This window comes from Lepisosteus platostomus, chromosome 26 (genome assembly GCF_059453375.1).
Source record: "Lepisosteus platostomus isolate fLepPlt1 chromosome 26, fLepPlt1.hap1, whole genome shotgun sequence".
NCBI classification, from domain to species: Eukaryota; Metazoa; Chordata; class Actinopteri; order Semionotiformes; family Lepisosteidae; genus Lepisosteus; species Lepisosteus platostomus.
Window position 1 is genome coordinate 11,156,348 of NC_142636.1, and position 27,947 is coordinate 11,184,294.

A 27,947-nucleotide genomic window follows, 5' to 3' on the forward strand; every position below is an offset into this window, starting at 1 on the left:
CCCCTGGACAAGGTGACCTCTGACCCACCCCCGCCCCGGCGGGGCCGAGCCCGACCTGTGCCCTGGGTTCCGGGGTCGCGGTTCGAGCCGGGGCGGGCGGCTCAGCTGAGCCAGCAGCCCGTCTCCTGCTTTATTACTGTTTATTTTTTCTGAGCCTGGGCGGTTTTTTAAAAAAAAAAACAGGCTCCCCACCCAAAAAAGAAGGCTCTAGGAGCGGGCAGGAAGGCTGTTTTTAGAGAGGAGTGCGGTTTGCTCGGGCTGAGGGCGAGGCGGGAGCGCGGGAGAGAGAGACGGGCTCAGACGTCCCGCGGCTCGGCACCGGGACACACGCACGTCGGCGGCTCACGCTTGCACACGGACGGTCACGGGTCTGCCCGCGGAGGAGACGAACCCCTCGGGGGAGGTTCGGGTCAGAGAGCAGCGGAGCCGGTTCCGGTTAACGCAGGTCTCGGAACCCGAAGCGGGTCCGAGTCCGGGAAAGCGACGGTCCCTTCTGAGGCGGGAGGAGGAGTGACTGGGACGGGGGGCAGTTGAGAAGACGGGACTCGTCGCACGGACGGGTTCGAACCCAGCGCCGAGAAGCCGAGGGAGTCGCGCCCGGGAGACGGACAGGGGCCCCCGGACCGGACCGAGCGAGAGGAGTGTGTGCCTGGGTGTGTGGAGGGGGCTGTTCTCGGACTCCCGGGCCGCCGGTACCGGGCCGCCCCTGCTGCCGGGACCCGGAAAGCAACACGTGGGGAAGATGTGGAGCGCGCGGGCGGGAGCGGAGCTGAACAGACGCGTCTTTGTGCTGCTGCTGCTCCTGAGAGGTGAGTGTGTGTGTGTGGGGGGGATGTACCCCCAATCCCACCCCCGTCAGGTCCCGGGGCGGCCCGCCCGACCGACCCCGCGGTTCGGTTCGTTTCGGTGCGTTCGCTGCGGCCCAGCTCTGCCTCCCCGCCTGGACCGGAACCGTGTCGTTTTCAGGACATTTCTCTGTGTGTAGTTTGTCGGAAAAAACAGACGCTGCTCTTCAGCAGGTCCAGAACAGCAGGAATGGACTGTAGGTACACTGCTGTGGGGCTGCCCACCTGTCGCCCTGTCCCCCTCTCACACTGACTGGACTCCGAGACAGAGACAGAGACAGAGACAGGCTGACAGTGGACACTGTTACAGAGGCTGACAGTGGACAGAGACAGAGACGGACTGACAGTGGACACAGAGATAGAGACAGGCTGACAGGAGACACTGTGTTAGAGACAGATTGACAGTGAAAAGAGACAGAGACGGACTGACAGTGGACACTGTGTTAGAGACAGGCTGACAGTGAACAGAGACAGAGATGGACTGACAGTGGACACTGTGTTAGAGATGTTAGAGACAGGCTGACAGTGGACACTGTGTTAGAGACAGGCTGACAGTGGACACAGTGTGGCCCGTGTGGCCCGGCCCGGCCGGCTGATGGCTTCTGCAGGCGGCGCCGATGGCTCCACTCCCTGTGTTCTCGGGGCAAATGCGTTCTGCAGGTGTCCCGGGATGTTCTCCCTCCCTCGCTCCCAGGAGGCCGGAGAGGAGAGGGGGGGGTGCTGGGCTCGGAGAATCGCTGCCCACACATCCTGGAGCAGCTCCCCACTTCCGCTGGAGCAGCGGGAGCTCCTGTCTGACGCTCCGCTCGTCCTCGGCCAGCCCAGGGGCTCCGCTGGCTCAGGCCGAGCTGGAGCTGACTGTGTCTGAGCTACAGCTGGGAGGACCTGAGCACAGAGGCTACAGCGCTGCACAGATCTCTCCTGACTGCTAAAATCCCTCAGTGTTTCACTCTGCTGTGGCTCATATCCAGTGTCTGCGCAGGTCGGACCTGCTGTTTCTAGTGTGTGTGTGTGTGTGTGTGTGTGTGTGTGTGTGTGTGTGTGTGTGTGTGTGTTACCTGGTGTCTGTGATGCTGGGACCTGTTGTTTCTGCTGTGTGTGTGTGTGTTACCTGGTGTCTGCGCAGCTGGGACCTGTTGTTTCTGCTGTGTGTGTGTGTGTGTTACCTGGTGTCTGCGCAGCTGGGACCTGTTGTTTCTGCTGTGTGTGTGTGTTACCTGGTGTCTGCGCAGCTGGGACCTGTTGTTTCTGCTGTGTGTGTGTGTGTGTGTGTGTTACCTGGTGTCTGCGCAGCTGGGACCTGTTGTTTCTGCTGTGTGTGTGTGTTACCTGGTGTCTGCGCAGCTGGGACCTGTTGTTTCTGCTGTGTGTGTGTGTGTGTGTGTGTGTGTGTTACCTGGTGTCTGTGATCCTGGGACCTGTTGTTTCTGCTGTGTGTGTGTGTTACCTGGTGTCTGTGATGCTGGGACCTGTTGTTTCTGCTGTGTGTGTGTGTTACCTGGTGTCTACGCTGCTGGGACCTGTTGTTTCTGCTGTGTGTGTGTGTGTTACCTGGTGTCTGCGCAGCTGGGACCTGTTGTTTCTGCTGTGTGTGTGTGTTACCTGGTGTCTGCGCAGCTGGGACCTGTTGTTTCTGCTGTGTGTGTGTGTGTGTGTGTGTGTGTGTGTGTGTGTGTGTGTGTGTTACCTGGTGTCTGCGCAGCTGGGACCTGTTGTTTCTGCTGTGTGTGTGTGTTACCTGGTGTCTGCGCAGCTGGGACCTGTTGTTTCTGCTGTGTGTGTGTGTGTGTGTTACCTGGTGTCTGTGATGCTGGGACCTGTTGTTTCTGCTGTGTGTGTGTGTTACCTGGTGTCTGTGATGCTGGGACCTGTTGTTTCTGCTGTGTGTGTGTGTGTGTTACCTGGTGTCTGTGATGCTGGGACCTGTTGTTTCTGCTGTGTGTGTGTGTTACCTGGTGTCTGTGATGCTGGGACCTGTTGTTTCTGCTGTGTGTGTGTGTGTGTGTTACCTGGTGTCTGTGATGCTGGGACCTGTTGTTTCTGCTGTGTGTGTGTGTGTGTGTGTGTGTGTGTGTGTGTGTGTGTGTGTTACCTGGTGTCTGTGATGCTGGGACCTGTTGTTTCTGCTGTGTGTGTGTGTGTGTGTGTGTGTGTGTGTGTGTTACCTGGTGTCTGTGATGCTGGGACCTGCTGTTTCTGCTGTGTGTGTGTGTGTGTGTGTGTGTGTGTGTGTGTGTGTGTGTGTGTGTGTGTACCTGGTGTCTGTGATGCTGGGACCTGCTGTTTCTGCTGTGTGTGTTACCTGGTTTCTTGCTGTTGTCTGCTGTCTTGAGAAATCGCTGCCCTTCTCCGTGTTCCTCTGTGGCCTCAGTATAAATGGCAGGTCTGTGTGGAAAAACAGAGAGCTACTGTGCACAGAGCCAGAGCAGTGCACACCCTCTCCTGCTCCCCCCTTCTCCCCCGTCTCTCTGCGGGACAGGAAGTGAAGGCAGAGCTGGTGGGTTTGGACATGATACACAATGTTAAAATACTTGGTGTCACAGATGATCAAATGTGAATCGTCTTTTCCTTGGGCTCTGTGCTGTACTATGACTCTGTGTTAAGACCCTGCCGCACTCTCTTTCTCTGTGGCTTAAGACACTGTCGCACTCTCTTTTTAAGATCCTGTCTATTTCTGGTTGGTTAAGAAACCTGGCTCGGTCTCTCTCTCTGAGCGGGTTAAGATCCTTTCTCTCTCCTCTCTCTGCCTGTGTTGGCTAAGACCATATCTCACTCTCTGTTAGTTAAGAGCAAGTGTCTCTTTCTCTCTGTTAGTTAGGACTCTCTTTCTGTTGATGAAGACCCTGTGTCTCCCTCTGTTGATGAAGACCCTGTGTCTCAATCTGTTGGTTTAGACACTGTGTCTCTCTCTGTTGGTTAAGACCCTGTGTCTCCGTCTGGTTGTTAAGACCCTGTCCCTCTCTCTGTTGATTAAAACCCTGTGTCTCTCTCTGTTGGTTTAGACCCTGTGTCTCAATCTGTTGGTTAAGACTCTGTCCCTCCCTCTGTTAGTTAAGACCCCATGTCTCAATGTGTTGGTTTAGACCCTGTGTCTCAATGTGTTGGTATAGACCCTGTCTGTCCCTCCTGTGTCCCTCAGGTCTGTGTCTGTGCTTCAACGTCGATGTCAAGAGGCCGCGGATCTTCAGCGGCCCAGCTGACGCTCTGTTCGGCTACTCGGTCCTGCAGCACGAGGCGGAGGGACAGAAGTGGTGAGTCTGCGCCTCCGCCTCAGTGCCGTCACTTAATCTGAACTCCGCACTGACAACACAGCTGGGATCTGGTCACAGATCTAACCAATCAAAGTGCAGGTGGCATGCCCTCCGTTCCAAACTGCCACCTTGAGCTGTGTCTTAGCACTCAGCCTATCAGAAATGCTGATTCTGTGCTTCTGACCAATCGGCATTTAGCATGGCCTGGTGATTTCAGCCAATCAGGTGCTTTTCTTTGTGCTCCAGGATGCTGGTGGGAGCCCCCTGGGATGGGCCGGCCAACAACAGGAAGGGGGATGTCTACAAGTGCATCGTGGGACAGGAGAGGAACTCAAACTGCACCAAAGTGAACCTAGGTGAGTGAACATCACCTGCAGACTGTCCTGTGTGCTGCACTTACACAGACCGGCCAGTGAGGGGCACTGTCCATGGATCTATAGTTGTATGGGGGCAATACTGGTCTCTTAAGTCCCACAAAAGAGCAAGGGGGTGTCTCATACAAAACACTGCGTTGAAATATTGTTTTGCCTAAAGTACTTTATACAAGTTGACTGTCTTAGTGGTAAAAACACTTGTCTCTGTGCCACTTTCTCCTTCTCTCGTTCCCTGTCACCCTGTGCCTCTGTTTACCTCCAATTCAAATAGCCTTATTGGCATTCTTCAAGTACAGGTTTGCCAAAGCAGTAATAGTTAGCAGAATATTTACAGTGGTGACATAATGGCATAATTCATATTTGAGAAGCTGCCTCTGTTCCTCGGGCTGTGACAGGAGATCACACACTGGGCTGCAGCTCTATTGCATTTCCTCTGCCAGTAGGACTGGGAGCTGTTCTGGTTCCGACAGGTGTGGGAACTCAGGGATTAGATTGGTTATTTTAGGGAAGAATGTTTGTCTAATCCCAGAGTGTTTCTCACTGTGCAGCAGAAAGTGCATCTCTGTCTCTGTGGGAGCACAGCCTGTCCTCTCTGGACAGCCAGGTCTGCCTGTGTCCAGTTTCTGTGTCCAGGCTGTGGTCACTGAGCCTGTCTTCTCTGCCTCTGTCCAGTTCCTATGGCCAGGCTGTGGTCACTGAGTTTGTCCTCTCTGGGCAGCCAGTTCTACTTGTGTCCTCTCTCTCTGTCTCACTCTCCTCTGCCTTTCTGTCCCACTCCGCTCTCTCACTCAAATTCAGATTTAAACAGCTTTATCGGCCTGACTGCCAGTAACACTCTTCCTCGCTCTGCCCCAGGTGAGGTGGCGCTGCAGAACGTCTCCAGACAGCTGAGGAACTCGCACCTGGGCATGACGCTGAGCCCCAGCCGTCCGGACGGCTTCGTGGTGAGTGCCAGCTGTCAAAACAGCCCCAGTCTCGCACTCCTCCTCGCCATCTGGGCAGCCAGTGTCAAGATGTGTCACGTCCTGCCTGTCTGTGTTTACCGGGACGAATCCGGGTCCGGGAGAAGAGAATGGGCTGGATGTGGAGGGACTGTGGCTGGTGACTCCCCTCTGTGGCTGTTCCCTGCTCCCAGCTTGCGGGCTTGGGAATAAGGGGATTGGAATGGCGGCCTGGCATTCCTAATTACAGGGTCTGTAGCTAGAAACATGTCACCCGCTCGGCTCAGTCCTCCTCACAGGGATGTCCCCCTTTCCGCTCGGAAAGAGGAGCCCCACCCGGGCCCGGAGTGGCAGCTCCTCTTCCGGACTGTCGGAAAAGGCGGGCCGCCAACTCTCTAACGTCTTCATGACCTCTCGTGTGGGTACTGTTGCTGCCGTGTTCCGGGACTGACTCTCTGTGTGTCTGTCTGCAGGCGTGCGCCCCCCTGTGGTCGCAGGAGTGCGGTACCTCTGTGTTCAGCACTGGGATCTGCGCCTCTGTGGACAACAGCTTCCAGCCCAAGGAGACCATCGCACCTACGGCACAGAGTACGACACAGGAACCCGCGCCTGGGCCGGCCCAGCCCGGCCCGGCCCGGATCTCGCATGGTTCCAGGTCCTGGCCAAGACGGGTCAGGTCAATGCATCACAGTCTAGTCGGTATAGCCCAGTGCAGAACCAGAGCATTCAGCACTGGTCAGTCTGGGACAGAAATAGGTCATACAACACAGGTCAGTCCGGTCCAGAGCTGTGTCATCTGTCACGGGTCAGTCCGGTCCAGAGCTGTGTCAAGTGTCTCGGGTCAGTCCGGTCCAGAGCTGTGTCATGTGTCACAGGTCCGTCTGGTCCAGATCTGTGTCATCTGTCTCAGCTCAGACCGGTCCAGATCTGTGTCATGTGTCTCGGGTCAGTCCGGTCCAGAGCTGTGTCATGTGTCACAGGTCAGTCCGGTCCAGATCTGTGTCATCTGTCTCAGCTCAGACCGGTCCAGAGCTGTGTCATCTGTCACGGGTCAGTCCGGTCCAGAGCTGTGTCATGTGTCACAGGTCAGTCCGGTCCAGATCTGTGTCATCTGTCTCAGCTCAGACCGGTCCAGATCTGTGTCATGTGTCTCAGGTCAGTCCGGTCCAGAGCTGTGTCATGTGTCTCGGGTCAGTCCAGTCCAGAGCTGTGTCATGTGTCACAGGTCAATCCGGTCCAGATCTGTGTCAAGTGTCCCAGGTCAGTGAAGAGCTCAGTGTGGTTCCAGACAGCTGAAAGGGTGTGGCTCTGTATGTTCACCACGCTGGACCGGGGAGGCTGGGCTGTGTGACTTCAGGAATCACACAGGAATCGAGCGTGTCTGTGTGCATCTTTCCTTCACAGGGTGTGCCACCTTCATGGACATTGTGATTGTGCTAGACGGCTCCAACAGCATCTACCCCTGGTACGAGGTGCAGAACTTCCTCAGCAACATCCTCAGCAAGTTCCACATCAGCCCGGAGCAGATGCAGGTCAGTCTCCCCTCCGCCCCCTGCCACCCCTGTCAGCACCGCAATACTGGACCCTCCCCCAAGAGCTTGGCGTCAGGTCCGAGTGCCCGTCTCTCTGGAGCAGGTACGGGACAAGGCCACTCCAGTCAGGGTGACACCAGATTCTTCCCAGCTACAGCTAAGACCTGTCCCACGCACAGGAGAAATCCCTGCTAGGCTCTTAGATTTGGGATTTACCAGCAGACATCTGTGCCAGGCTCTTAGATTTGAGATTTAACACCAGAAATCTCTGCCAGGCTCTTAGATTTGGGATTTAACAGCAGGAATATGTGCCAGGCTCTTAGATCTGAGAGTTACCAGCAGAAATCTGTGCCAGGCTCTTAGATCTGAGATTTAACACCAGACATCTGTGCCAGGCTCTTAGATCTGAGATTTAACACCAGAAATCTGTGCCAGGCTCTTAGATCTGAGATTTACCAGCAGAAATCTGTGCCAGGCTCTTAGATCTGAGATTTACCAGCAGAAATCTGTGCCAGGCTCTTAGATCTGAGATTTACCAGCAGGAATCTGTGCCAGGCTCTTAAATCTGAGATTTACCAGCAGAAATCTGTGCCAGGCTCTTAGATCTGAGATTTACCAGCAGAAATCTGTGCCAGGCTCTTAAATCTGAGATTTACCAGCAGAAATCTGTGCCAGGCTCTTAGATCTGAGAGTTACCAGCAGAAATCTGTGCCAGGCTCTTAGATCTGAGATTTACCAGCAGAAATCTGTGCCAGGCTCTTAGATCTGAGATTTACCAGCAGGAATCTGTGCCAGGCTCTTAGATCTGAGATTTACCAGCAGAAATCTGTGCCAGGCTCTTAGATCTGAGATTTACCAGCAGGAATCTGTGCCAGGCTCTTAGATCTGAGATTTACCAGCAGAAATCTGTGCCAGGCTCTTAGATCTGAGCTTTAACACCAGGCTGAGTCTGTGAATCGTGCCTGAATCTGCTGACTGTGGCCGCTACAGACATGCTGCCTCAAGCAGCAGAGCGGCCGACAGCGCAGGGCTCCGCGGGCAGAGCCGGCGGACAGGAGCTCGTGCCGCGTTCCCCCCGCTGAACAGGACCGCCGAAACCCAACACCCCTCGCCAGCGGCAGCCCAGAGGAATGTGGATCTCGCTACGACGCCAAGCTCTCTCCTCCTTTAAATTAGAACCAGCAGCGGGGTTCAGGGTCGAGGAATGAGGACGCAGCCCACATCTGCGTCTGGGCACGCGTCCCTGCCGCGCCGCGGAAAACGAGTCGGGATTGATCCAGAGACGCAAAGAAGGGTGGAAGGGTTGTCCTGTTTTCCAACGCAATCTGGGATTTGGGAACACTGGTCCTGCGGAGCGTGTTTTTTGTGTGTCATCGCACAGCTGGAAAATGAGCCATCTGAGAAGTTTCTCCTCCCGGAAAACACAGAGGATGAGAGAGCGGAGCTGAGCAGGAACAGGGCGAGAAGGAAATTCCTCTGGGCTTGGAGCAGTCCGGTGGCTGCCAGGATTAGCCATGTTCTGGTGACCCTGCCCCGCCTGCGGTCAGCTGCTCCTTGGCGTTAACCCATGGCTGGCCGCCGGCGGGGCTTAGAGAGCGTTGTGAGCTCTGCTCCTCCGTCCTGTCTGTCCGAGCTCTTCACCCCTGACCCCTGACCCCTGACCCCTGACCTCGGCGAAGCTCCCCGCAGCCCAGCCACGACCGAGTTCTGCTCCGCTGCCTGAGCCCTGTCTTTCTCCCCGGATCCGAAGAGACCCAGACCCTGCTGGGTCACTGCCAGACAGTATTTCTGGACTTTCAAAAACATGAGGCTGAGTGGTTTTCAAAGAGACATAATAACAATAAGTGAGAGGAAACCATTCTGCCCATGTAATTCATGTGGTTTTTAGTAGCCAGTTGGCTTCAACATCATGAATGGGCAGCTTGTTACAAACTCCCACCACTCTTTGTGTAAAAAATGTCTGTATGCCAATAGAGAAACATTTGGATTCCAGCGTATCCTATTTTTGTAGCAAATGTCAGATATTGAGCCTCTTTGTCCTTGTTTGATGTGTCAGTGTGTAACCATGCCCCGTTCTGCAGATGGGGGTTCTCCAGTGCTTAGAAGCTTCTGTGTCTATATTGCAGCAATATCTGTGTGTTAGAGCGCCCCCTGTCTGCAGGTGGCGGTGTTGCAGTACAGGGAAGCGTCTCTGTGTGTCTCGTCTTTTTTGTAGTGTCTGTGTATGACTGCAGGTGGGGGTGCTGCAGTACGGAGAACTGTCTGTGCGTCTGTAGTGCAGTATCTGTGTATAACAGCGCCCCCTGTCTGCAGGTGGGCGTGCTGCAGTACGGAGAACTGTCTGTGCGTCTATAGTGCAGTATCTGTGTATAACAGCGCCCCCTGTCTGCAGGTGGGGGTGCTGCAGTACGGAGAACTGTCTGTGCGTCTATAGTGCAGTATCTGTGTATAACAGCGCCCCCTGTCTGCAGGTGGGGGTGCTGCAGTACGGAGAAGTGTCTGTGCACGAGTGGTCGCTGAAGGACTATCAGACGACGCAGGAGGTGGTGGAGGCAGCCAAGAACATCAGCCGCCAGGAGGGCAGAGAGACCCGCACGGCCTACGCCATCCACATGGGCTGGTGAGAGAGGATCCCCTCTCAGACAGAGGGGGGTGGAAGCGCTCGGTGGCGGGTTCGAGACCGCGGGGAGGGATTGCAAGGAGAGGAAGCTGGCGGCACCCCTCTGTGTCACCCAGGGCACGGCCAGGACTCGCTCGGCCCCTGGCGAAAGAGTGACCCGTGACTCCCCCAGCAGCGTGGATGAGGGAGGGGAGGGGACCCCGTCTGCTCTTCCTCACTCTCATCGCGGGCCGGGGGGCCGGGGGGCTAGGGGGGGCACGCTGAGCCGAGCTGCAGCATAGAGACTGGGCGTGCAGGAACGACCAGCTGGTAAATCCCGCAGTTAATCCAGACCTGACCTTGCTGAGCCGGAGGGGGGGACAGCCCGGCGCAGGAAGCCGCTGCTGGAAGAAATCCGTGCTCCGGCACGGCGGCGCTGAGTCAGCAGGCTCTCCTGCCAGCTGTGAAAACACCGGAACAGCCCCCACCCCCCCACCCCCCAGGAATGTGCTCACAGGCAAGACGCACAGACTCGCTGCCTGCTCAGAGCCAGGCCCAGCCAGGACTGTGTTCCGGCTGACAGACTGATCCATTTGCCCCCGCAGCACGGAGGCCTTCAGCCCAGAGAGGGGCGCCAGAGAGGGCGCCACCAAGGTGATGATCGTGGTGACGGATGGGGAGTCGCATGACGGAGAGGAGCTGCCCGAGGCGCTGGCGGAGTGCGAGAAACGCAACATCACGCGTTACGCCATTGCGGTGAGTCTGGGGGCGCTGGGAGATGCGCCCCATTCAAACAGAAGAACACGTGATGTGTGTCAGTGTTACAGATAGAGACACAGCCCTCATAGAGTCAGGATATTAATCTCCCTGCCAGTCTGGGACAGACAGAGAGCTGTAAAGGAGCCCCAGTCTCACTGTGATCTGTGTCTCTGTTACAGGTAGAGACACAGCCCTTATAGAGTCAGGATATTAATCTCCCTGCCAGTCTGGGACAGACAGAGAGCTGTAATGGAGCCCCAGTCTCACTGTGATCTGTGTCAGTTTTCTGTTCCAGACCGTGACAGGGGGAGGTGTGGAGTGAGAGAGTGCAGATGCACATGGGTGACAAGGGCTGCTGGAGTGTGTGTCAAGCCCCAGGGCTGGTGGTGCTTGACCAGCCTGGACTGTCACTGACCTCTCTTCTGTGAACCTGGGTCACAGACACTTTCCAGGGAATGACCCCTCTTGAGATACAAATAGGAAATGCTAGTGTCTCCAGACCTACAAGTAGATTTCCGGTACATATTCTGCAGTGAGTTTTGTATTGAGATGTTTTTTTTTTTGGTGAACAGCAATTCCTGAGCCTGGAGTGTATTTATGTGGGTAAGATGCATGTGGTTAAGTCAGAAAGGCTCCCAAAATACCCTTTGCGTCTTTCAGTAATTGCAGCGTTGGAGATGTAAAAATAGGAGCTGAGCCTACAGCCAGGTTTCTGGTTTGGTGACACACTGGCAGTAATTATAGAGGGAAGGAGGGAGGGAGGGAGAGACAGAAGGGAGGGGTAGAGCGAGGGAGAGGGATAGAGAGCCGGAGAAAGACAGGAGTGTTCCAGACGTGGCTGGACACACCCTCTCTCTGCCTGCCTAACTTCCCGTCCGCTACGGAAGGGCGCAGTGCCGGCAGGAGAATCCCTGGGGAGGGGTCCTGGAGGTGCGAGCACAGGCAGGCAGGGCATGGAGTGAAGCACACTGACTTCACCTCCCCAGGCGAGCTCGCAAGAGGGAGCTCCAGAGCTGGCCGCTCCGCTGCTTAGTTCCTGCTGCCCTGTCCATCTGTGGACTGGAGCACTCCCTGCTGGCTTATCCCTGCAGCATCACCGCTCCCAGCTCATCGCAACGTGTCCCAGCTCATCCCAGTGCGTTCCAGCGTGTCCCAGCTCATCCCAAAGTATGCCAGCTCATCCCAAAGTATGCCAGCTCATCCCAGCTCATCCCAGTGCGTTCCAGCGTGTCCCAGCTCATCCCAAAGTATGCCAGCTCATCCCAACATATCCCAGCGTATCCCAGCTCATCTCAGTGCGTTCCAGCATGTCCCAGCTCATCCCGACGTATCCCAGCTCATCCCACTGCGTTCCAGTGTGTCTCGGCTCATCCCAACATATCCCAGGGCATGCCAGCACATCCCAGTGCATCCCAGCATGTCCCAGCTCATTCCACCGTATCCCAGGGCACCTTGGACTGTCCTCTACGCTGGAGTCTGCGCCTCTGCCTCTGCCTCCACTGCCACCGCAGCAAGACTTAGGATACAGTCCTCCCACAGCGCCCCCCGGGGGCATAAACTGCAGCTTTCGCACCCCAGCTGCATGCCCCGGGACCGTCCTCTGCCCTGGCCCGCGGAGCCTCCCTCCCCTGTGACCACAGCCAGCCGCGGCCAGCTGACGGGAGCACCTTAGCTGCCCCGCCCCTGTCGCTTTCTCCCCAGCAAGCTGCCCGTCACGGAGAAGACCCCGCCGAGCTTTGAGCTCCCCTGCCGGCGTGACTGAGCTCCCGGTTTACTGGCTCGGGGTGCGGTCAGCGGTCAGCGCGCGCTGGACCGGAGCAGGCTGCCTGCTGGAGCTCGCGGGGCTCAGGAGGAGAGATCTAACCGCCCTGAACCCGAATCCCCACCCAGTGGCCCCTGTCCTGCCGCTGGGCTGAAGGAGCGGACCCCTGGTGGCTGGAGAGATTGAGGCCGGCGGCCCTGATGGGAGCGGATGGACAGAGGAACGGAAGTGTCGTCCCGCGGCAGCAGGGAGCGGAGAGCGGACAGGGGGACGCGCGGGATCAGTTCTGGGAATGGCCGGTCAGGGGGTCCTCGCAGGAGTCGGACCCCTGCATGGTTAGTGCAGGGCGCCGGGAGCCGGGCGGGTGGCAGCTGTGCCCGTGCAAGAGGACAAGCTTCGCTCCCGTTTCCTGCCCCCTTATCAGCACGGAGTCCCGCCGGCGGCTGCCAGGGACGGGGTGGACACAGAGAGCGCCCCACGCCCGCCGCGCTTGACGGCTTCGCTGCTAAACCGATTCGTCAGTACTCACTCACGCTGCTGCTGGAGGACAGTAATGTGCCACTATGTATCAAAATTGACTAGTTAAGTATCTGTTCATATCACAGGTGTGTCTCTGTACAGGTAACGCTGTCAGTGTCACAGGTGTGTCTGTGTACAGGTAACACTGACAGTGTCACAGGTGTGTCTGTGTACAGGTAACACTGACAGTGTCACAGGTGTGTCTCTGTACAGGTAACGCTGTCAGTGTCACAGGTGTGTCTGTGTACAGGTAACACTGACAGTGTCACAGGTGTGTCTGTGTACAGGTAACACTGACAGTGTCACAGGTGTGTCTCTGTACAGGTAACGCTGTCAGTGTCACAGGTGTGTCTGTGTACAGGTAACACTGACAGTGTCACAGGTGTGTCTCTGTACAGGTAACACTGACAGCGTCACACAGGTGTGTCTGTGTACAGGTCACACTGTCAGTGTCACAGGTGTGTCTGTGTACAGGTAACACTGTCAGTGTCACAGCTGTGTCTCTGTTCAGGTAATGCTGTCAGTGCCACAGGTGTGTCTGTGTACAGGTAACACTATCAGTGTCACAGGTCTGTCTCTGTACAGGTAACACTGTCAGTGTCACAGGTGTGTCTGTGTACAGGTAACGCTGTCAGTGTCACAGGTCTGTCTCTGTACAGGTAACACTGTCAGTGTCACAGGTGTGTCTGTGTACAGGTAACGCTGTCAGTGTCACAGGTGTGTCTGTGTACAGGTAACGCTGTCAGTGTCAGGTAACGCTGTCAGTGTCACAGGTGTGTCTGTGTACAGGTAACACTGTCGGTGTCACAGGTGTGTCTGTGTACAGGTAACACTGACAGCGTCACAGGTGTGTCTCTGTACAGGTAAAGCTGTCAGTGTCACAGGTGTGTCTGTGTACAGGTAACACTGTCAGTGTCACAGGTCTGTCTCTGTACAGGTAAAGCTGTCAGTGTCACAGGTGTGTCTGTGTACAGGTAACACTGACAGCGTCACACAGGTGTTTCTGAATACAGGTAACAGTGCTGATATCTGTGACTATGCTGCCCCCCTCAGGTCCTGGGACACTATATCCGTCGACAGCAGGACCCCGAGACCTTCATCAACGAGATCAAGTACATCGCCAGCGACCCCGATGAGAAATATTTCTTCAACGTGACAGACGAGGCGGCCCTGAATGACATCGTGGACGCCCTCGGAGACCGCATCTTCAGCCTGGAGGGTGAGGGTGGGAGCGGGGAGGAGAGGGAGAGGAAGGCCACAGGACGAGGCCAAAAACACACAGCCCAGAGGTGCTGGATCGTGTCTCATGGCTGTGGTGTTGTTCCAGGGACGCTGGGATACAACGAGAGCTCCTTCGAGATGGAGATGTCCCAGATCGGCTTCTCCACACACGTGCTGGACGTGAGTCTGACCGAAGAGAGATCAGAGAGAAACAAGCCTCTGATCGGGGCTTCCGTATGGATCTGCCCTCTGTCTGATCGGGGCTTCCGTATGGATCTGCCTTCTGTCTGATCGGGGCTTCCGTATGGATCTGCGCTCTGTCTGATCATAATTCCGTATGGATCTGTGCTCTGTCTGATCGGAGCTGTCTGTATGGATCTGCACTCTATCTGATCGGGGCTTCCTTATGGATCTGTGCTCCGTCTCATCAGGACTGTCTGTACGGATCTGTGCTCTGTCTGATCAGGGCTGTCTGTACGGATCTGCGCTCTATCTGATCGGGGCTGTCTGTATGGATCTGTGCTCTGTCTGATCGGGGCTGTCTGTATGGATCTGTGCTCTGTCTGATCGGGGCTGTCTGTATGGATCTGTGCTCTGTCTGATCGGGGCTGTCTGTATGGATCTGCTCTCTGTCTGATTGGGGCTTCTGTATGGATCTGCTCTCTGTCTGATTGGGGCTTCTGTATGGATCTGCACTCTGTCTCACCTGAACTGTCTGTATTAATCTGCTCTCCGTCTGAACTGTCGTTTTGATCTGAATCGTCCTGAAAACTGTAGCCGTTCACCAGCTCCTCTGGGTGTCTGCAGGACGGGATCCTGTTTGGGACAGTGGGGGCGTACGACTGGGACGGCGGCGTGCTGAAGGAGGGGGCGCAGGGGCGCATCGTGCCGCCCCGTGAGGCGTTCGAGAAGGAGTTTCCCCTGGAGCTGAAGAACCACGCCGCGTACCTGGGTAACGTCCGCTTCCTGTGTCGGGTCCCAGCAGGAGGCGATGCTAGCGAGGTGCAGGCTGAGGGCCCGCTGGTCAGTAGTGGGGCTGGTCTGCGTGTTTCCAGCTCAGAAACGGTTCCGCAGTTCCATAGCGGCCACTCGAGTGTCCGGTGGACTCCTGGACATGGCTCCCGATCCGTCTTATTCACAGCTCTTTGTGAGATGGTGTTATAATAATAATAATAATAATTGCTTACACTTATATAGCGCTTTTCTGGACACTCCACTCAAAGCGCTTTACAGGTAATGGGGACTCCCCTCAACCACCACCAATGTGCAGCATCCACCTGGATATCTGCCCTCTGTTTCGTCACCCCCACCTGTCGCCTCCCGGGAAGTCAAGGGCATCAGCATGTCGGCGTCTCTCCCTCAGAGGGTCAGTGCGGTAGGGCCTGAATGCGTCAGTGTCAGGGGTTCAGTGCCTGTGTCCGTGTGGCCCTGTGTCCTGCAGGATACACTGTGTCCTCCGTGACGGTGAAGAATGGCAAGCGACTGTACATCGCTGGGGCGCCGCGCTTCAGACACAAGGGCAAGGTCATCCTGTTTGACCTGAAGAGGAATGGAGACGTCACCATCTCCCAGGCCCTGAACGGAGAGCAGGTCTCTGCCACACCCTCACTCTCTCCGTGTCTTCTGTCTGTGTGTACAACACTCTGTTGTCCTCTCTCTAGTGTCTCTCCATCACTGCTCAGAGCACCGTCTGTCTCTCTAGTGTCTCTCCATCACTGTCTCTCTCTCTAGTGTCTCTCCATCACTGCTCAGAGCACCGTCTGTCTCTCTGGTGTCTCTCCATCACTGTCTCTCTCTCTGGTGTCTCTCCATCACTGCTCAGAGCACCGTCTGTCTCTCTGGTGTCTCTCCATCACTGTCTCTCTCTCTAGTGTCTCTCCATCACTGCTCAGAGCACTGTCTCTCTGGTGTCTCTCCATCACTGTCTGTCTCTCTGGTGTCTCTCCATCACTGCTCTGAGCACTGTCTGTCTCTCTGGTGTCTCTCCATCACTGCTCAGAGCACTGTCTGTCTCTCTAGTGTCTCTCCATCACTGTCTCTCTCTCTGGTGTCTCTCCATCACTGCTCAGAGCACTATCTCTCTGGTGTCTCTCCATCACTGTCTGTCTCTCTGGTGTCTCTCCATCACTGCTCAGCGTATACGCTGTATAACAAGGTGTCTGTGTCCCAGATCGGCTCGTACTTCGGCAGCGAGGTGTGTCCGGTGGACGTGAACAGAGACGGGGTCACAGATGTGCTGCTGGTGGCTGCGCCCATGTACCTGGGGTCCGGGAACAAGGAGGCCGGCCGGGTCTACGTGTACACTCTGAGCAGGGTGAGACGGGGGGAGAGGAAGAGGAGAGGGAGAGAGGGGGAGGAAGGCGCGCTGTGGAAATGACCCCCCTGCCCGCTGGCTCTGCCCTGCCTCCAGGTCCTGTTCACCCCGAACGGCACCCTGCAGGCCCACAGGAAGGCCCAGGACTCCCGGTTCGGGTACGCCATGGCCATGGTGCCGGACCTGAACCACGATGGCTACAACGACCTGCTGGTGGGCGCGCCTCTGGAGGATGGGCACCGCGGCGCCGTGTACATTTACCACGGTTACGGCACCTCCATCGTACCGCAGTACAAACAGGTGAGGGGGCGGCGCCGGACCGGGCAGCAGCTCCCCCTACAGGGCGGGGGGATGGCCCTGTCCGCTCACTGGCCCCTGTCTCCCTCTCCGCGCAGCGGATCCCGGGCTCGGCGCTGTCTCCGGGGCTGCAGTACTTCGGCCGCAGTGTGAGCGGCCGGCTGGACCTGGACGGGGACGAGCTGCTGGACCTGGCGGTGGGAGCGCAGGGCAGCGCGGTGCTGCTGAGGTGAGCGGGGACCGTCCGGTCCACACCTGCACCTGACCGCACCTGACCACACCTGACCACACCTGACCACACCTGACCTCACCTGACCACACCTGACCGCACCTGACCTCACCTGACCACACCTGACCACACCTGACCACAACTGACCACACCTGACCATGAGAGAGCACAGCAACGGGTCACAGCCTCGTCCACACCTGACCGCACCTGACCACACCTGACCACACCTGACCTCGAGAGATCAGAGCAACAGGTCACAGCCTCGTCCACACCTGACCGCACCTGACCGCACCTGACCACACCTGACCCGAGAGATCAGAGCAACGCGTCACAGCCTCGTCCACACCTGACCACCCCTGACCACACCTGACCACACCTGACCTCGAGAGATCAGAGCAACGGGTCACAGCCTTTTCCACACCTGACCACACCTGACCACGAGAGAGCAGAGGAACGAGTCACAGCCTTGTCCACACCCACACCTGTCCACACCTGTCCACCCCTGACTGCAAGAGATCAGAGCAACGAGTCACAGCCTTGTCCACACCTGACCACACCTGACCGCTAGAGAGCAGACTAACGAGTCACAGACTCGTCCACACCTGACCACACCTGTCCACCCCTGACCAAACCTGACCGCGAGAGCAGAGTAACGAGTCACAGCCTCGTCCACACCCACACCTGTCCACACCTGACCACACCTGTCCGCACCTGTCCGCACCTGACCACACCTGACCACACCTGTCTACACCTGACCACACCTGACCACACCTGTCCACACCTGACCACACCTGACCACACCTGTCCACCCCTGACCACACCTGACCACACCTGACCACACCTGACCACACCTGTCCACCCCTGACCACACCTGACCACACCTGACCACACCTGACCACACCTGTCCACCCCTGACCACACCTGACCACACCTGACCACACCTGTCCACCCCTGACCACACCTGACCACACCTGTCCGCACCTGACCACACTTGACCACCCCTGTCCACACCTGACCGCGAGAGAGCAGAGTAACGAGTCAGAGTCACAACCTGACCGGTCCTGCTGAGGCGGCAGCATGACCACCGCTGGTTCACTTCCCACAGGAGCGGTAGTAAGTCCTGCTCCTCTGCCCGCTGTCTCCCTCAGTTCGCGCAGCATAGTGCAGATCAACGTCACGCTGTCCTTCCAGCCCCACTCCATCAACGTCATCCACAAGAACTGCCAGCGGGGGGTGAGAGAGTCCGCCTGCCTCAACGCCACCGTCTGCTTCCACACCACCTCTCGCTCTCCCGGCACGGACAGAGCCCCCTTCGGTGAGTGCCCCCCGCAGACTCCCGACTGACACTGACGCCCCGCCGAGCCACTGGCACTGCCCGGACACCCAGAGACACCCTCCTGCCCCACAGAGCCACAGACACTGCCCTGACACCCAGAGACACCCTCCTGCCCCACAGAGCCACAGACACTGCCCTGACACCCAGAGACACCCTCCTGCCCCACAGAGCCACAGACACTGCCCTGACACCCAGAGACACCCTCCTGCCCCACAGAGCCACAGACACTGCCCTGACACCCAGAGACATCCTCCTGCCCCACAGAGTTACAGACACTGCCCTGACACCCAGAGACACCCTCCTGCCCCACAGAGCCACAGACACTGCCCTGACACCCAGAGACATCCTCCTGCCCCACAGAGCCACAGACACTGCCCTGACACCCAGAGACACCCTCCTGCCCCACAGAGCCACTGACACTGCCCTGACACCCAGAGACACCCTCCTGCCCCACAGAGCCACAGACACTGCCCTGACACCCAGAGACACCCTCCTGCCCCACAGAGTTACAGACACTGCCCTGACACCCAGAGACACCCTCCTGCCCCACAGAGCCACAGACACTGCCCGGACACCCAGAGACACCCTCCTGCCCCACAGAGCCACAGACACTGCCCGGACACCCAGAGACACCCTCCTGCCCCACAGAGTTACAGACACTGCCCTGACACCCAGAGACACCCTCCTGCCCCACAGAGCCACAGACACTGCCCTGACACCCAGAGACACCCTCCTGCCCCACAGAGCCACAGACACTGCCCTGACACCCTCCTGCCCCACAGAGCCACAGACACTGCCCTGACACCCAGAGACACCCTCCTGCCCCACAGAGCCACTGACACTGCCCTGACACCCAGAGACACCCTACTGCCCCACAGAGCCACAGACACTGCCCTGACACCCAGAGACACCCTCCTGCCCCACAGAGCCACAGACACTGCCCTGACACCCAGAGACACCCTCCTGCCCCGCCGAGCCACTGGCACTGCCCTGACACCCAGAGACACCCTCCTGCCCCACAGAGCCACAGACACTGCCCTGACACCCAGAGACACCCTCCTGCCCCACAGAGCCACAGACACTGCCCTGACACCCAGAGACACCCTCCTGCCCCACAGAGCCACAGACACTGCCCTGACACCCAGAGACACCCTCCTGCCCCACAGAGCCACAGACACTGCCCTGACACCCAGAGACACCCTCCTGCCCCACAGAGCTACAGACACTGCCCTGACACCCAGAGACACCCTCCTGCCCCACAGAGCCACAGACACTGCCCTGACACCCAGAGACACCCTCCTGCCCCACAGAGCTACAGACACTGCCCGGACACCCAGAGACACCCTCCTGCCCCACAGAGCCACAGACACTGCCCTGACACCCAGAGACATCCTCCTGCCCCACAGAGCCACAGACACTGCCCTGACACCCAGAGACACCCTCCTGCCCCACAGAGCCACAGACACTGCCCTGACACCCAGAGACACCCTCCTGCCCCACAGAGCCACAGACACTGCCCTGACACCCAGAGACATCCTCCTGCCCCACAGAGCCACTGTCCTTACCCAGCTACTGCCTTGATTGACAGATCCTGTTACTGGACGCCTTTACACAAAGGAGTGTGGGAGTGTGTAACAAGCTACCCAGCCATGTTGCTGACTTCAATACCCTTTGAAGAGATGGCTTGGCGAGCCCCTCGGAGCACTTAGCTACTAAAAACAGCACGAGCGAGACGGGCCGAATGGCCTCCTCTCATTTATAAATACTACTATTTATCGATCATGTCCAATTGTGTTGATCCAGACCTGCATGTGGGCGCCATGCTGGACGACAGGAAGTTCATGACCCGGGCCCTGTTCGACCAGAGCTCCCAGCGGCAGATCCAGACAGTGCTCCAGGCGCAGATCGACGAGGTCACCTGCTCCATGCTGCCCTTCCATGTCTTTGTGAGTGCAAGGAAGGGTATGAGACTCCTGGTGCACAGCGGTCTGACCCACTCCAGGTTTTACAGAGCTGTCAGTCTGCTTCCCAGTGCACAGCGGTCTGACCCACTCCAGGTTTTACCCTCTCTTGGCTGTTCTACTGTTGTCATTTTCATGTTATTTTAACTGCAGGGTGGCCAGCATAGCTGCCTCACAGCGCTGGGTTCAGTTCCTGGGCTGCTATCTGTGGGGAGTTTGCATGTTCTTCCCAAGTTCGCATGGGTGTCCTCTGGATGCTCTGATTTCCTCTCAAAGTCCAAAGACATACTGGTGGGTTAATTGGTTTGTGGGAAAACTGGCCCTGGTGTGAGTGTGTCTGTGCATGTCTGCGCTGTGATGGACTAACCCCCCCCCCGTCACCTGACTTGGTTGAAGTGGATAGAAAATGGATGGGCACCTTTACTCGCAGGTAGCTGTGATTGAAAATGACCTAACCCTGCTCCTACACCTGTGCCCGCTGCTTCTAGTAAAACCTGGAGTGGATCCGACTGCAGGTGGGTCTCCGTCCCTCACCTGTCCCTCTCTCCCTCCGCCCCAGGACACCGCCGACTACATCCGGCCCATCGGCTTCGCTCTGCGCTTCAGGATCAACGACACAGAGAGCGGCCCCGTGCTGGACGAGGGCTGGCCCACCTTCGCCAAGAGACTTGTGAGGGCGCTCGCCACCCCCGACCCCCCCCCCAGCCCCCGTACCCCAAGTCCTGGTCTTAGCCAAGTTCGCCATGTCATCACGTTTCAGCCAGCTGAAAGAGGACTCACTCCTCACTGCTGCTTTGCCACTATTCATTTTAGTCACATTTTTATCAGCAGTTTCATCCGCTTGTATAACATGCAGAAAGGTTTTAGTTTGATTTCATATTAATGAATGATTTCATCCTCTCAGCCTTTTTCATGGAATGTGGGGTCACAGTCTCTTTCCCCCCAGATCCCCTTCTTCAAAGACTGCGGAGAGGACGACGTGTGTGTGACAGACCTGGTGCTTCACGCCCACATGGACGTGTCGGGGTCCAGGTAGGGGCTCCCGAGATCACAGGGCAGGGGCGGGTGGAGACTCACCTGCTGGAGCGGCATTGTGGACAGTGGACAGTGGACAGTGCAGTGGTGTAGTGTTCTCAGCTGACCGGTGCTCTCTGGACAGTGGTGTTGTGTCCTCAGATGACCTGTGCTCTCTGGACAGTGGACAGTGCGGTGATGTTGTGTCCTTAGCTGACCGGTCTGGACAGTGGACAGTGCAGTGGTGTAGTATTCTCAGCTGACTGGTGCTCTATGGACAGTGGTGTTGTGTCCTCAGATGACCGGTGCTCTCTGGACAGTGGACAGTGCGGTGATGTTGTGTCCTTAGCTGATCGGTCTGGACAGTGGACAGTGCAGTGGTGTAGTGTTCTCAGCTGACCGGTGCTCTCTGGACAGTGGTGTTGTGTCCTCAGATGACCGGTGCTCTCTGGACAGTGGACAGTGTGGTGATGTTGTGTCCTTAGCTGACCGGTCTGGACAGTGGACAGTGGACAGTGAGCGCAGTTTCTGCTCTCCGCAGACAGGAGCCCTACATCGTCCGCAGTCCGCGGCGCCGGCTGGCCGTGGAGCTGGTCCTGGAGAACCGGCAGGAGAACGCCTACAACACCAGCCTGCGCCTGCTCTTCTCCCGCAACCTGCACTTCTCCAGCCTCAGCAGCAAGGTGAGGCCCCGGGCCCCCGGGGGCCAGCGCTCGTCAGGACCGAGCTGGGAGGGGGTTAACAGGCTCCCTCTGCCCCTGTCTCTCCAGGACGAGCCGCAGGTGAAGATGGAGTGCACAGCCCTGAGCTCCAACAGCCACTCCTGTAACGTCAGCTATCCCGTCTTCAGATCTCAGGCCAAGGTCTGTGCCCTGTGTCTGGACTGCCTGTTCCTGTCCTGTGTCTGGACTTCCTGCATGTGTACCTGTCCTGTGTCTCAGCATGTGTACCTGTCCTGTGTCTGGACTTCCTGTTCCTGCCCTGTGTCTGGACTCCCTGTTCCTGTCCTGTGTCTGGACTTCCTGTTCCTGCCCTGTGTCTGGACTGCCTGTTCCTGTCCTGTGTCTCAGCATGTGTACCTGTCCTGTGTCTGGACTCCCTGTTCCTGCCCTGTGTCTGGACTTCCTGCATGTGTACCTGTCCTGTGTCTCAGCATGTGTACCTGTCCTGTGTCTGGACCCCCTGTTCCTGTCTTGTGTCTGAACTCCCTGTTCCTGCCCTGTGTCTGGACTTCCTGCATGTGTACCTGTCCTGTGTCTAAGCATGTGTACCTGTCCTGTGTCTGGACCCCCTGTTCCTGTCCTGTGTCTGGACTCTCTGTTCCTGTCCTGTGTCTGAGATAACAGTTAATGCAAACTGTTTTCTGTCTGAAGTGAGTGCTGAGAAAGTCTGTCCTTGCAGGCGACCTTTAACCTGGAGTTTGAGTTTAGCTGCATGTCCCTGCTGAACCGAGTGCAGATGAAGATGATGGCTACCAGGTAACCCACTGACGGTGACTCTGACGCAGACACTCTGAGTGGAGTGAGGTAGTGCAAGAGAACACACAACAAAGCTCATAATCTAAGAGAGAACATTCAGCCCTTCATATGCGTACCGTTGTGCAGCCATTTCTTATAAGATTCAATTATGTCAGCTCCAACAAAGCACCTGGGCTGCCTGTGCCACACACCTGCAACTCTTTGTGTAAAACAGCACCTGCTGTTCCTGGTCCTCAATGTAACATGTTCCCTGGGTTTCCCCTGGTCCCTGGGTTTCCACTGAGGGTCCTCTGGTTTGACTCTGTCCTGTGTGTGCCCATCTGTGTGTTTCCACAGCGACAGTGCGGAGAGAGAAGAGACATTACACGACAACACAGCACAGCTGCTGGCCATGGTGCTGTACGAGCCCGATCTCTTCATCACCAGGTGAGACAGGAGTCACAAAGAATCACTTTTACAGACTCCTGCCGGTCCACTTTTCTGTGATCCTCTGCTCCTGCCTGTCCACGTGACTGTGATCCTCTGCTCCTGCCTGTCCACCTGACTGTGATCCTCTGCTCCTGCCTGTCCACGTGACTGTGATCCTCTGCTCCTGCCTGTCCACTTTTCTGTGATCCTCTGCTCCTGCCTGTCCACGTGACTGTGATCCTCTGCTCCTGCCTGTCCACATGTCTATCTGACAGGGAAAGGATGAAACCTGTGAATGTTATCAGTAACAGAATGATCATCTGTCTCCCTCACAGCGACTCCAACCTGAACCGCTACGAGGTCCATCCCACACGCACACCCTCTGAGGGCATCGGCCCCGAGTTTCACACCAACTTCAAGGTACGTCCTCACACACAGCTGCCTGGGTCAGGAGCCCAGAGGGTCTGTCAGGGTGTCTCAGTCTGTGTACAGGGGTGAAGCAGACAAGAGCTTTACCATCTCTCCCACGATTCACCACAGTCTTGCCTCATGTTCCCAGATTTCCTCTGCTTCCTGTCTCGCCTGCAGGTGCAGAACCTGGGCTGCTACCCGGTCAGCAACCTGGAGCTGCGCGTTCGGCTGCCCTCGCTGGCCGCGGCGGACGGCCCCTTCCTCTCCGTCTCCGAGGTCACCACGCAGAACGTGAGTGCGGCCCCGCCGAGCCCCGCCGAGCCCCGCCCCCGAGCTCCCCGCGGGCGAGCCGGGACTGAGCGCTGCCCCTGTCCCCGCAGGTGTCCGGAGTGAACTGCAGCGTGCTCAGCGACCCGCGGGCCCTGAGGCAGGCCCAGCGCGATGTCCGGCCAGTCCACCCCGGGGACCTGCAGCACGCGGAGCAGCTGGTGAGACAGGGCTGCCCTCCCCAGCATGCACTGCTGTGTGCCAGGAGTGTCAGCGTGCCAGCGGCTTGACAACACTCTCCACCTCCCTCACTCTGCCAACCTGTCACTCTTCACCTCCCTCACTCTGCCTCACTGTCACTCTTCACCTCCCTCACTCTGCCTCACAGCCTCGCACTTTTCACCTCCCTCACTCTGCCTCCCTGTCACTCTCCACCTCCCTCACTCTGCCAACCTGTCACTCTTCACCTCCCTCACTCTGCCTCACTGTCACTCTTCACCTCCCTCACTCTGCCTCACAGCCTCGCACTTTTCACCTCCCTCACTCTGCCAACCTGTCACTCTTCACCTCCCTCACTCTGCCTCACTGTCACTCTTCACCTCCCTCACTCTGCCTCACAGCCTCTCACTCTTCACCTCCCTCCCTGTCACTCTTCACCTCCCTCACTCTGCCTCACAGCCTCGCACTCTCCACCTCCCTCACTCTGCCTCCCTGTCACTCTCCACCTCCCTCACTCTGCCTCACAGTCACTCTCCACCTCCCTCACTCTGCCTCCCTGTCACTCTTCACCTCCCTCGATCTGCCTTACTGTCACTCTTCACCTCTCTCACTCTGCCTCACTGTTTCCCTTCACCTCCCTCACTCTGCCTCCCTGTCACTCTTCACCTCCCTCGATCTGCCTTACTGTCACTCTTCACCTCTCTCACTCTGCCTCACTGTTTCCCTTCACCTCCCTCACTCTGCCTCACTGTCACTCTTCCCCTCCCTCACTCTGCCTCACTGTTTCCCTTCCCCTCCCTCACTCTGCCTCACTGTTTCCCTTCACCTCCCTCACTCTGCCTCCCTGCCTCTGGCTGTGACAGAACTGCAGTAACTCCTGGTGTGTGGAGGTGTTGTGTCAGATCGAGCAGCTCCAGCGAGGACAGGCAGCGCTGATCCAGGTCCGCCGCAGGATCCATGAGGACTTCTTCCGCCAGGTGAGGAGGGTTACAGTGAGAGACTGTGGACTCGTCCCTCTGAGACACTGAGATAATATCACAGTGAGACACTGTGGACTCGTCCCTCTGAGACACCGAGATAATATCACAGTGAGACACTGTGGACTCGTCCCTCTGAGACACCGAGATAATATCACAGTGAGAGACTGTGGACTCGTCCCTCTGAGACACTGAGATAATATCACAGTGAGAGACTGTGGACTCGTCCCTCTGAGACACTGAGATAATATCACAGTGAGACACTGTGGACTCGTCCCTCTGAGACACCGAGATAATATCACAGTGAGAGACTGTGGACTCGTCCCTCTGAGACACTGAGATAATATCACAGTGAGAGACTGTGGACTCGTCCCTCCGAGACACCGAGATAATATCACAGTGAGAGACTGTGGACTCGTCCCTCTGAGACACTGAGATAATATCACACTGAACAGTCTGGTGTGTCTTTCAGTCTTGCCTTTCAGGTTTTGACATTCAGGCAAAAGGCTGATGTCTCCTGACATGATTAACTTCTTGATATCGTGCCTTGATATTATACCACATTTGCTGGGCTTCAGTGAGAAAACGGTTTACTGACTCTGACTCCCCGGCAGGCGAAGTTCAAGGCAGTGAAGATCTTCAGCTCCCACAGTCTGGCGGTGCCGGAGTCCAGCATGCTGTCACTGGGCCCTGCCGGGCTCTGGAGAGAGGTACTGCTCTGTGTGTGAGGGGCTGGGGACTGGCCGTGTGAGGGAGTTAGGGGCTCTGTGATCAGGCTCTGGGTGACCAGGTGGTCCTGACTCTCTGTGATCAGGCTCTGGGTGACCAGGTGGTCCTGACTCTCTGTGATCAGGCTCTGGGTGATCGGGTGGTCCTGACTCTCTGTGATCAGGCTCTGGGTGACCGGGTGGTCCTGACTCTGTGATCAGGCTCTGAGTGACCAGGTGGTCCCTGACTCTGTGATCAGGCTCTGGGTGACCAGGTGGTCCCTGACTCTGCATGCTGGGTGCTATGGCTGAGCAGCGCATGACCGGTCCCACGTGTCTCTGCAGACGGTGTTAGAGGTGCTGAAGGGCCGGTCCATCCCCATCTCTCTCTGGATCCTCATTGGCAGCATCATCGGGGGACTGCTGCTGCTGGCACTCATCATCTTCCTGCTGTGGAAGGTGAGTGCTGCCCACACACACACAGGCTGCCTGGAGGGGACTCTGCACTGCGGCTGAGGCAGGCCAGGCCCAGGGTGGAGCAGCCAGTGGAGTCTGGGACTAACACCCACAGCCCTGAACCTTCCTTCAGTCACAGTGAGAGATAATTACCAGGGGAACCCGATACTAGTTTGAAAAAAATCCTCAAAAGCACAGATCAAGTATGGCCAGAATATTCCTTAATGAACTGTGCTACATGAACCAGAATGTGTAAGCTACATGGAAGTGCCTTTTAAACCAAGAACAGGTGTCATGGTGCGGCCGTCGTTAGCATTGCTGCCTCACAGCACGGGGGCCATGGGTTCAGTTCCTGGAGTGCTGTCTGTGTGGAGTTTGCATGTTCTTGTTTTGCTCATGTGAGCTTCCTCCCTCAGTCCAAAGACACACGCGTAGGTGAATTGGCTTCTGGGAAAATTGCCCTTGGTGTCAGTGGGGCATGTCCGTGTCTGACCCGCGACAGACTGGCCTGGTCCCGTCCAGGGTGGTGTATCCTGCCTTGCTCCAGTTGCTGGCCGGGATAGACTCCATCTCCCCTGGGACCTGATTTTAGAAAACGGATGGATGGGAAAGGAGGCACTTCTTTACACAAAGGGTGGCGGGGGTCTGGAACAAGGTATCCAGCCACTAACTGCTAAGTGGCTCCTCTCGCTCGTCTCCAGTCTTCACCCCCTCTCTCCCTCTTCCTTGCCCTCCAGCTCGGATTCTTCTCCCGGAAGCAGCGGGAGGAGGAGAAGGAGGCGGACGACTGATCGTCGTTCCCAAGGCACCGGCACAGTTTCCACAGAAGCGCCGCCCGCCCCCGGGCCTCTGCGGCCTCACTCTGCACCCTGCTTGCCCTCTGCTGGACTGGGCCAGAACCCGCAGCCGCCCTGTGGCTCCGCTGGCCCGCGGGGTACGGTCTGGGCTCTCCAGCAGCCGCCCTGTGGCTCCGCTCACCTGCGAGGTACTGGGGTACTGTCCCAGGCCCCCCCGGCCTCTGTTCAACCAGGACCGTCACGAACCCGCTGCTCGTGGCTCCACTGTCCCCCCTGCCGAAGAAGGAGGCCCTACCCCCCCCTCGCCCCCCCGCACAGTCAAGCACAGTGAAAGCCCGGCGCTGCGGGGCCAAACGGAGAAATTATCGCCGTAAACTGGCCCGCAGTGCCCCGCAACAGGAAGCGATACCCGCAGCAGGACTGGACTTGCATGTCACTCCTGGGGGGGTGGGGGGGGTGGGAATTCTGCCCCAGAAGGGTCCATTTCGCCATTCAGAACCGATCGCAGCTGCATTGAATCTCGTCGTGGTCAGCAGGCGGTGCTCAAGCTAACCGAACACTCCACCGTGCTCTGGGCCTGGACAGCAGTCACGTAATGTAACCGAGCCCACGAACTGCTCCAGCTTCCCAAGAGCTGCGGCGATCACTCATTGGAACACAACTGTAACTGCAATAAAGGTCACAAGACAAGTCAAAGTAACTGAGCCCGTAGGCGGAATCATTTATTGATCATTCAGAGGCTCGGCTGAAGTGGCCTTTAACCGAGCCTGATCACGCCTGATCTCACACTCACACACACTCTCACACTCTCACACTCTCACACTCTCACACTCTCACACTCTCACACTCTCACACTCCGGGGCTTGAAAGGCAGGTGGAGCCACAGGCCGAGGTGCACCAGTTGCTTCAGCGGGGCCCGGCGGTCAGCGAGAGGCCTGAGTGGAGCTGATGTAGGACTCCAGGAGGAACATGGTCTCGTCCACCTGGTTCTCACTAGAGTCCAGCCTGCAAAGATGGGGGAGAGAGAGAGGCTGAGCTCGCCGATGGCCCGACGCGCTGACGGAGGCAGAGCGGGAGAGAGGAGGCCGCACTGACTTGTTCACGTGGCGCCTCAGGGCCTCCAGCTGCTGCCTCTCGGGCGCCGTGATCATCTCCTCCACCTCGGCCAGCTGGCCGGGCTCCGCGCCGCTGGCCTGCAGCGAGGCCAGGATCGCCTCGATCCGCTGGGACTTCTCCAAGAGACGCCTGCGAGGGGGCAGAGGGCAAGGGTCAG

The 27,947-nt window shown here is 57.5% G+C and overlaps 2 protein-coding genes across 5 annotated transcripts in view; one reads left to right on the forward strand and one right to left on the reverse strand.

Moving 5' to 3' along the window:
- On the forward strand, positions 1 to 27,374 carry itga10 (integrin, alpha 10). Of its 2 annotated transcripts, XM_088620615.1 has the most exons (31): positions 1 to 809; positions 3,985 to 4,096; positions 4,343 to 4,452; positions 5,326 to 5,414; positions 5,885 to 5,999; positions 6,816 to 6,943; positions 9,415 to 9,563; positions 10,148 to 10,298; positions 12,192 to 12,398; positions 13,636 to 13,801; positions 13,910 to 13,983; positions 14,611 to 14,755; positions 15,245 to 15,393; positions 15,974 to 16,117; positions 16,214 to 16,417; positions 16,513 to 16,643; positions 17,792 to 17,958; positions 19,783 to 19,925; positions 20,500 to 20,610; positions 20,887 to 20,972; positions 21,496 to 21,637; positions 21,725 to 21,817; positions 22,356 to 22,432; positions 22,769 to 22,858; positions 23,176 to 23,260; positions 23,429 to 23,542; positions 23,632 to 23,739; positions 24,601 to 24,714; positions 25,329 to 25,424; positions 25,767 to 25,880; positions 26,615 to 27,374. In XM_088620615.1, exons 1-31 carry the CDS (start codon positions 743 to 745, stop codon positions 26,666 to 26,668), a joined length of 3,735 nt encoding a protein of 1,244 aa, XP_088476741.1. In that variant the 5' UTR covers positions 1 to 742; the 3' UTR covers positions 26,669 to 27,374. The 2 variants fall into 2 exon arrangements, with proteins under 2 accessions (XP_088476741.1, XP_088476742.1); XM_088620616.1 differs by lacking the exon at positions 12,192 to 12,398.
- The window catches only part of polr3c (polymerase (RNA) III (DNA directed) polypeptide C), a 7,431-nt gene continuing 6,855 nt past the window's right edge, over positions 27,372 to 27,947 (reverse strand). For 2 of the 3 annotated variants that reach the window (XM_088620632.1, XM_088620631.1), the window contains exon 14: positions 27,372 to 27,919. In XM_088620632.1, coding sequence (XP_088476758.1) covers positions 27,598 to 27,919 — 322 coding nt within the window. In that variant the 3' untranslated portion in view covers positions 27,372 to 27,597. The remainder of the gene's footprint in view (positions 27,920 to 27,947) is intronic. The other variant, XM_088620633.1, reaches the window with a different exon arrangement.

Excerpts from the sequence above, each read along its gene's own strand:
- itga10 (XM_088620615.1), top strand. The coding sequence starts at position 743 with ATGTGGAGCGCGCGGGCGGGAGCGGAGCTGAACAGACGCGTCTTTGTG. Across the intron at positions 16,118-16,213 it reads ACGTGTACACTCTGAGCAGG|GTCCTGTTCACCCCGAACGG; the intron begins GTGAGACGGGGG and ends CCCTGCCTCCAG. Across the intron at positions 16,644-17,791 it reads GGCAGCGCGGTGCTGCTGAG|TTCGCGCAGCATAGTGCAGA; the intron begins GTGAGCGGGGAC and ends TGTCTCCCTCAG.